General features: G+C 48.2%; 1 protein-coding gene across 3 annotated transcripts in view; it reads right to left on the reverse strand.

Moving 5' to 3' along the window:
* Positions 1-9674, reverse strand: part of LSAMP (limbic system-associated membrane protein) — a 552317-nt gene that overhangs the window by 33694 nt on the left and 508949 nt on the right. Inside the window, exon 8 of one of the 3 annotated variants that reach the window (XM_019526969.1) lies at positions 5347-5362. The exons of the other annotated variants lie outside the window; for them this stretch is intronic. Coding sequence (XP_019382514.1) covers positions 5347-5362 — 16 coding nt within the window. The remainder of the gene's footprint in view (positions 1-5346; positions 5363-9674) is intronic. 3 annotated transcript variants of the gene reach the window in all.

Genomic DNA, 9674 nt, shown 5'->3' on the forward strand with positions numbered 1-9674 from the left:
GTATGATCAAGGGACAGCAGGGTAGGTCCTATGAGGAAAGGTTGCGGGACCTGAACCTGTTCAGCCTTCAAAAGAGAAGGCTGAGGGGGGATCTTGTGGCCTGTTATAAACTGGTTAGGGGGGATCAGCAGGCGCTGGGGGAGTCCCTGTTCCCCCGAGCCCCGCAAGGAGTGACCAGGAACAATGGTCACAAGCTGGCGGAGGGAAGGTTTAAGTTGGACATCAGGAGGCACTACTTCACGGTCAGGGCGGCTAGGGTCTGGAACCAGCTTCCATGTGAGGTGGTGCAGGCTCCCACCCTGGGGGTTTTTAAGAGGAGGTTGGATGACCACTTTGCTGGGGTCGTTTGACCCCAGTACTCTTTCCTGCCATGGCAGGGGGTCGGACTAGATGATCTGCTCAGTTCCCTTCCAACCCTAGAAACTATGAAACTATGAAAAGAGAAACCAGGAAATTACACACATGCAAACCCTGCATGAAAAGAACATCATTAAGGATGCTACATCAAGCATTCAAAAATTCAGAAATGACAGAATTTTAGTTGACTGTACCAACTTAGTCTGACTGAGTCATCATGATACAGACCTCACATACATAATCACATGTTGAGTGTCCATTGAACCCTGCCTCATTCAATACACAGGAAGGAGCAACTCTGGGGAACAGTAAAGGCTATGTAATGAAGTAGGATGTAAGGCCTGCCTGTCCATCACTTCATTTGCTGCAAAAGTTGGAAGGGGCACTGGGGTTGTGTAGTTTTAGGAATAGTTAGACAAGGACCTGCATGGAACGGTTTGGATAGGAATGATCCTGCCTCAAGCAGGGGGTTGGACTTAATGATCTCTGGAGGTCCCTACCCGCTCTATCTGTCTAATTCTAAGACTGTATGAAAGAAAACAATAGAGGGCATCCTAGTTAAGGCATGTGAGTGCCACCTGGGAGGACTGGAATCTTTCTCTGCCTTTGCCAGTGTTCTTATGTGATGCTGGGCAAGTTACTTCACCCTAACTCCATAGAGGCTAATGTATGTTATTCCTTTTCTGGGTGCCTGACTTGGGAGCCTAGAGTTTATTTGCAGAAGTGCTGAGACCTCACAGCTCCAACTGAAATCAGTGGGAGTTGTGTTTTGAATATATTAAAGTGCTTTGTAATGATCACAACAATGAAGAATGAGGTCCTATGCATCTCACACTAGGCACCCCAAAGTAGATTCATTAATGTTTGTGGAGTTGTCTGATGCTATAGCAATGAGCATCATAGACAGGCCCTGGAGGAAGCAAAAATTTTTATCTTTAAAGCAGGGGGAAGGGGGGTGTTAAATAGTCTGCAGTGAAGAGGGCCTTGGGAGTACACACTGAACAATGGAGATAAAAAACAAAATATTGAATAGTTGCTTATTCATTGAGCTGCTCATCCAGCCTGAGCACCGAGTGAGGCAGGGATCCTGCAGGGAGAAAGGCAAGAGAGGAAGCACATGATCACGTTAAAGAAGACTGTATCATAATGCATATGCATAACAAGCCCATAACAAGGTTGCACAGGGAACTTAATATTAGCATTTCCTAACTTCTGAGTACTTAATTTTACAACCTGACTAATTTACTTTTTAATATAGATTTTTGTGTGCAATTTATATAAATAGTTACTTAATATGAAAGTGCCAGCAGTTAAAGGAATGTACTATAGTTGATGAGTATAACAGTACCACTGGATTTGGAGCCTATTTAAAACAGTGCCTGTATAAAATTAGTGTAACCAACTCTCATAATTTTATTAGGAAGCTTGACATATTTGTTTCTTGTCTTAAAGTCCCAGCTCATGTGAATACATGAGAATCTTAGCTTCCATTAAAAAAAATGTAATTTTTTATTTAAAGGAAAAGTATGAAATAATGATCTGCGTGCACCTTTAAAGGCTCAGAAACCGAATGACAGAGAAAATGAACACACAACTTATCAGTGTTAAAAATTCCTGAGAATTTAATCCAATCACATGACTTTCGGGGACATGCCCCATTTTTACAAGCTGCTTTGTAGAACATGGGCAGAGATAAGCTTTATAAATGTGGGGCTATTCATGGCAAAACAGGTAAAAGGGGGAAGTACTGGGTTATGGTGACAGCTGTTTAGCAGCAGAGGACAGAAAGTGGAAAACCATCAAAATACAGAAGAAGTAAAGACCAACCTGAGGGGTGCAGTGTGTGGGAAGATCAGAATGCATAATATTATACCAATCACCTGAGCTCCAGCTGGAGAGGAGTTTGGGGAAAGCCCAGGGAAGAATTCTGTACTTATTAAACAATGTGGCTTGTTTAAATAAAAACTGCACTGCTGGTCCGAGCCTGGGCTGTGCACATAGCTCTGCTAGTGCCCCTTACTGCTGACCTGCAGCAGCCCGTTACTACAGGCTTGGCCCTCTTCTGAACAGGAATGGCCAGTTGTGCTTATTTTTGCAGCCTGTTCACCAAACTCATTGCATCTCACAGTCTATTCCCAGGTTCTTTCTCATGTTTGTGATAAGCCACTATTCTCATGGTCTGGATTAGCTGGGGACACTGCATGGCAGCTACTTTTTTTTATCTTAATTTTTATTAAGGTATTAGGCAGTGTCTGTCCCACAGACGTGGTCCTTGGGGAATCAGTCTCTGGAACTAGGCTATGTACACTCTTCTGCTAGAAGCTCTGTAGACACTGCTGTTGGAAGTATGATTGCAGCATGTGTAGACACACCTCTGAGCTAGCTTAAGTCTAGCTGGTTTGGATTCCCGTCTGAGTGTAGTCATGATAACACAGGCATTATTGCATACTTCTCAAATCCCACCCAGGATCCCGGATACTTACTTTGGATGGGGAACCAAGGGCAATGTCTATGCTGCTATATCTTTGGTAGGTAAGGGAACCAAATTAAAGGATGTGGGTATGTCTCTGTGGGCTGGGTGCAGTATACCCCGAGAAAGCCCGCTGCCCACTGTGGGAAAGCAATTTGGTGTCCATTCAGTTCTGCCTAGGGAAATGCTGGCCCCTGGCTTGCTGTCCTGTAAGCCACGGAGAGACATTAAAAGCTGTGATTTTGGGCTTCATCAATACAAACAAGGCATGGGAGGTGATAATGCCTCTTTATGTGGCATTGGTTAGGCTTCATCTAGAGCAGAGATGTTCAGCCCTGGCCTGTGGGGCAGATCTGGTTCCTGGAGTTGTGTTATCTGGCCCACCAGGCCCCCATATGTCCAAAACTTTGGCAATACACAAGTGGTGGCCACTTTTCTGCTGCCAAATTTCCAGATCTGTGGGGAGGCCTGCAGGCCAGATTATATGACCTTGCACATTAGATCAGCAGTGATCTCGGTTTTCGGTTCACCATGGAAAAATGTGGGAAAATGCACGTGCACATGCACTTGGCAGCCAGGCAGTGGTGGAGAGCAGCTCCCACAGCTCCCACCAAGTAAGTCTATGAAGAGGCAGACTGAGGCCCCAACAGTGAAGGGAGAGAGTAGGGCAGGACTAGGGCTAGGGGTGCTGCCCAGCAAGGGCAGTGTGTGGGGCCTGGGTGGGAATGTGCAGCCACTGGGCCTGGCTGGGGAGTGGGAGGGAGCCACAGGTGGCTTGTATAGTGGGAGGAGGGCAGCTTCCCACAGCTATGCACATCCCTGGGGAGGGAGGGATGGGTGGGGCATGTGGCCTCCAGATTTGTGCATGGGGTGGGGGCAGATGTGGGCTGCCTGCTATGGCCATGGGGCTCCCCACCTTGCTGCCCTCCCACCAAGGACCTCCATGTCAACGGGGACCTGGCATCCCTGTCCCCACCCCAGATGAGCTAAGCTCCCTGTGGCCTCCCTCTTGTTCCCTGGCCAGGCCCAGTGGTCACAAGCCCTGCACACTGCCCCAGCTGAGCAGCACCCCCAGCCCCAGCCCTCTCCTACTGCCTTAATCTGCCCCTTCCCACAGACTTACCTGGTGGGAGCTGCAGGAGCTGCTCTCCACCGCTGCCTGGCTGCCATGTGCATGTGCGTGTGCACACATGCATGTGGTGCCCCCTGCCTCTGATTGCCCTCCGCCTGCTCTCCCCAGCCCCGAGCTGCTCTTTGCAAGCTGGAACTCTGCCACGTGGCTTTTTTCTCCTTTAAAGGAGGAAATCTGTGTTTTTTCTCCTTAAAAGGGGAAAATCTGCATTTTCCTATGTTTTTCTGTGGCAAACAGAAAACCCAGATCCCTGCTGATCTAACAACTCTGTGCCACCACTGCTGGGCAGGTAGAGGGTGCCTCACCATGGAGGCACAGCTGGGTTGGGGCTCCCGGCAGCAGCACCAAACCTGTCTGCCCCACTCTTCCATAGAGGCCTCTGGGGTGAAGGCAGCAGGGCAGGGAGCCACAAAATGTCAGTGGGCCGCCTGGATACACCTCCCCGGCTCCACTCCAGCAATGCTGCCTGTATGGGAGGGAGAACCAGGGTCTGCACTTTGCTTCAGCCACAGCAACTGCCACTTCCCACGGGTGGCAGCTGGGACTCGGGTGCTGCTGGAGGAGGGGGGAACAGGGGACTGGGGGCCCTGGCCCTGGTCCCATAGACCTGACAGCTGGGGGCTCCCTCCAGCAGGGCTGGGGGGGCGCAGGGGGCTGTGGGTTGCAAATGAGGGGCACCAGCAGAGAAAGGGGGCTGGAGGTTGGGAATGAGGGACACCAACCAAGCCATGGGGATGTAGTTGGGGAGCAAAGGGAACTGGCAAGGCCAGGGTGCTGTTGATTTGGAGTGAGGGGCACTGGCAGGGCTGTGGGGGCTGTGGCTTGGGAGTGAAAGGCAATGAATGGCATGGGCAGGGGCCGGGCTCCAGTACATCAGGACTACTCAGAGGCACAAAGCAGGGGAGGGGACAGCCACAGTTGGACCCATAACCTGGTGAGTGCAGTGGGCAGGGGGACCTCTGATTTTCCATGATACAAAACCCAAAATAAATGCCAAATTGTATAGGTATTTAGAATTTATTTTTACTATAATGACTGAGGCACTGGAAGACTTCCAAATTGCTTTAAAATTGTAAATATGTCAATAAAATATTGTGTTATTGTTTCATAGTTTCTAGGGTCAGAAGGGACCTATTAGATCATTGAGTCCAACACCCTGCCCTGGGCAGGAATGAGTGCTGGGGGTCAGATGACCCCAGCCAGGTGTCTGTCCAATCTCCTTTTAAACATCTCCAAGGAAGGGGACAGCACCACCTCCCTTGGAAGCTTATTCCATATTTTAGCAACCCTCACTGTAAAGAATTTTTTCCTGATGTCCAATCTGAATTTGCTCTTTTCCAGTTTGTGGCCATTATTTCTAGATACCCTGACAGGCACCCTGGTAAACATTGTATCCCCTATTTCTTGCTGCCCCCACCTTGATAAGTTTGTAGGCGGCCACCAGATCACCTCGCAGCCTCCTCTTGCAGAGGCTGAAGAGGTTCAAGTCTCCCAATCAGTCCTCATAGGGTTTTTTCTGTAAGCCTTTAACCAGATGAGAGGCCCTCCTCTGAACCCACTCCAGGCCATCCACATCCCTCCCAAAGTGCAGCACTGAACACTGGACGCAGTACTCCAGCTGTGGCCTAACCAGTGCCGCATAGAGGGGAAGCATCACCTCCCTAGACCTGTTTGTGATACACCTACTTATGCAAGAAAGGGTGTGGTTAGCTTTACTTATTACCATGTCATATTGGTGGCTCCTGTTCATTTGGAGTCGACTATGACTCTGAGATCCCTTTCCACAGTTGTGCTACTTAGAGTGGTACCTCCCAGGCCGTAGAAGTGTTGATGATTCTTCCTCCCCAGGTGCAACACATGACATTTATCCTTGTTAAACTGTGTTCAACTGATACCTCACCCCCCCCCATAGATAGATATATATATAGATAGATAGATATAGAGAGACCTATCTATCTATCTATCTATCTATCTATCTATCTATCTATCTATCTATCAACACACACACACACAAACATATAGTGGCATTTCACTTTAATAATGGAAAAACATGGATTTGGGGGTTTTAATCAGAGAAATTTGGAGGTTTTTTTTTAATTTGTGCTTTTTAAACAGAGAAAACCAGGATCCCGGGTGCAGTGTAGAGGACTTGATACTAGTGCATGGGGCCCAGTCCTAGCACATAGGGCCCAGCAGAGCGGGTGCAGGGCGCAATCATAGTGCATGGGGCCAGGCAGGGTTGGCACAAGGCCCAGTCTGGCCTGTAGATCAGCTCTGTGTCACTCATCTGCTCATGGGGCCAAATGGGTGAGCACCACTGATCTAGAATATTGTGGACAGTTTTGGGCTTCCCGTTCTTAAAAAGATGTGGAGAAGAGAGAGAGGGTCCACTGGCAGGTGAAAAAATAATTCATCTCACACGAAGAGAGACTGAAGGAAGCAGGCATGTTCAGCTTGTGGAAAAGGAGCTTAAAAGCAGATGTGACAGCAGGCTTCAAATATCTGAAGGGCTGCCATAAAGAGAAGCGAAAACACCTTTCTCTCTTGCTGCAGTAAGTAGAATGTGGACCAATGGTTTGAGGTTGTAGCAATGTAGGTTTAGAGTGGAGATCAGGAAAAAGAAGAGGTTAGCTAACCATTGGTTGTGGGAGTAAGCACGGGTACTTCCCATGCTTCTCAGCTTTGCTAGTTGCCACATGGGGTTCAGAGGGAATTTTTTCCCCCTCCTATTGCTACGTCAGGGTTTTTTCCCCCTTAGAGGCATTGGATGTTGGCTAAGGCTGGGGTGTGTCAGTCCTTCTGCTAGGGCTAAAACCCAGAGGTTCTTGCCTATCTTGGCTGCTGAGTATCAGACCAATTGCCACATTTGGGGTCTGAAATTAATTTTATCCCATGATCAGATTCATATAGACTGCCAGGATTTTTGTGTTGTCTGTAGCAGGGGTCATGGCCTTCTTCTCTGGATCTCTCCAGTATATTTTGACAATGCTTGCAGCAGCAGGACACTGACCACCATTGTCTCTGCTTCACCTGTAGAGGACTAGGCTGTGTGACAGGGTTGACTGTGTAGCTTTAGTAACAGGTTTGACAAGGATTTGTATGGGATAATGGGGATAGGGATGAACCTGTCTCAGGCAGAGGGTTGGGCTGGATAATCTCCAGAGGTCCCTTCCAGTTTCTATGACTTTTCATAGAAAGTCCCTGCTTTTCTATGATTCTATGAATTTCATAGGACTCAGTGCCAACACATAGTCAGCTCCAAGCTTTTGGGCTGCATGCATCTGGGGGACAGTCTGAACTAATCAGTGTTCATGGGACATTACGCACCAGGACATAAGGGAAAGCCAGCCTAGTTATGGAATAGACTGGCTATTGGTAACTGCATGTCCTTTCATATCATCTGATGAACTGAACTCTTGCTCAGGAAAGCTAATGCATGTCTGGGTCTTGTTACACATTGTGCTTTGAGCTGCTCAAATGTTGATCAGTGTTAGTGTTACCTTGAGTTTGGAGCAGTCACACCTTAAGGCTAAAAAACCATCTCTGACTGCCCCCCACCTGCACAGCTGTGAGTTGCCACTACAGGGCTGGTAAGCCAGAACAGGCTTGCATCCCTGTTGTAGGGGGGGTATGTGAGAGATAGGCTGGGGATGGGGGCAGGAACATGAAACTGGGAGGCAGAGAGTTAATGGGAGGAGATCTGGCAATGAAATGGGAGATGGAAAGGAAATGTTGAGGGAAGGGTGGTGAAATGAAGGAAGTCAGCCCCTAAAGGATAAAATAGAAAGTAAAAAAAAATTAAAAGAATTTAAAAAGAAAGAGGAAGTAAATTAAAGAAGGTCTCATGTTTTAATAAATTGGGATTTTGGATTGAGGTGGTGGTCATACTTCCTGGCGTAACTGGGAAGTGGGAGGGCTGAGGGAAGGCACTTTTGGGGGAGCTACTGCCCCTGCCCCAGGAAGGAAGCCTCAGCTCATGGGGACCCAATTATTCCTCCTGCACCACCCCCACTAGACCCCACTCCCAGACCCATCTGTGCCCTGCAACCTGGTTAGCTGACATGTGCTCTGCAGCCTGTTTGCACAGGGTTGCATGCATGGGGCTGGGAAGGCTACACCCCCAGAGACAGTCACACACCAGGAGCAGAAGAGGGAGTTGGCTTGGTGCCAGAACCCCTTTCCTCCCCCTTGGCAGTTGACTTCAGGGGGTGGAAATTTTGTCCACAAAGAACAGGGGGGTGGGCGAACATGGCGAGACACTGCATCCTGGGATACTGCAGGACTGAAACTTGGGTGGCTCAGCTAAGGGGGATGGCCACACATCAATGGAACACGAGCTGGGTAACACGGATCAGAGATAAACCTGCCTGGAAGTGGGAAAACTTTAAGCTGCCTAAAGTGTGATTAAAAGTAGTTTCAGGTGTTAATGTCTGGACAATCTAGGAATTAATAGCTTCAGGAACTGCCTAAAATTACAGGATACAGGAAGGTGTTGATGTAAGTTCCAGGCCGTCCGATTTAGTTGGCCCAGTTTGTATTTGAAACCTCTGGGTTTATCTTATGAATCATGTTTGCATACTGAAAAATGCTAACTTTGCATGGCAGTCTATAAGGACCATCTCTACCCTGCTTTCTTCCCCGTTTATATACAAAATGGCACATCCTAATGCAGGTCCTGCTCTAGTCTAAATTAATACAACCATTGATTGATTGATCCTGTGTATATAAATCATGCAAATGCTTAGATAAAGCATTGACCACAGCAGACCTCAGTGAGAATGGGCAAGACACCAAAATAAGGATCAGGATGCCCTGCCAGACATATTTCCCTACTTGGTGGGAACACCATACTACTAGGTTGCATACGAGGCTACCAAAAGATGTTTAAGTATTTGGCGAGACCTAGGATGTATATGCTGTAAACAAAACTGTTTTAATGGCTGTATATACAGGACGGCCTGTGAACCCTTTGGACTGGGTTTAGGGTTTATGTGTTAGGATTTGGGTGCTTTGTAGATAATAAACCTAGTAGAGCTGTTGTCACTTGACCTGGGCATGCAGTAGTGCTTTCTGTACCACTGAGATTGTTAGGAGACATGCAACACCTGCAGCAGCAGCAAGTTCAGAGGGCATTCTGACACAGCACGTACACTGACCACCCTGTGGGAGCCTGATATGATGTTATACCTAACCCCCGACAGGCTGGTGACTGCCTCTGACAACACCCTGTAAGGACGAGGCTCATCTTTCAACGAACGAGTGAGATGCAGGGATCACCCCATGTAGGGCTATGCAAAGCTTTGGTCCCTGATTTGATTCAGCGGAGATTCAGCCTGATTTGGTGGCTGGATCTCTGAATCCGAATTGAATCAGGAGATCCTTTAATCCAGGAGCGGGCAATTATTTTGGGCAGAGGACCGCTTACTGAGTTTTGGCAAGCCATCGAGGACTGCATGACAGGCAGCCCAGGGCAGATAAATATTAATTTTCTAAATTTTTTAGGGGCCCCGTGGGCTGGATAGAATGGCCTGGCAGGCCGGATCTGGCCCCCGGGCCTCATTTTGCCCATCCCTGCATCCTTCTGAATTGAATCAGAGACATTCAGAAAGATTTGGAGGTTCGGACATAGACACAGCTTTAAGTGTTCTTTCTACATACCTCAAGGTACCAGCTGCGGAGCATGCCACAGAAGTGCGGAGGGCTCCCCCATGCACT

The sequence above is a fragment of the Gavialis gangeticus genome, unplaced genomic scaffold, assembly GCF_001723915.1.
Source record: "Gavialis gangeticus isolate Ggan-Ray unplaced genomic scaffold, GavGan_comp1, whole genome shotgun sequence".
NCBI classification, from domain to species: domain Eukaryota; kingdom Metazoa; phylum Chordata; order Crocodylia; family Gavialidae; genus Gavialis; species Gavialis gangeticus.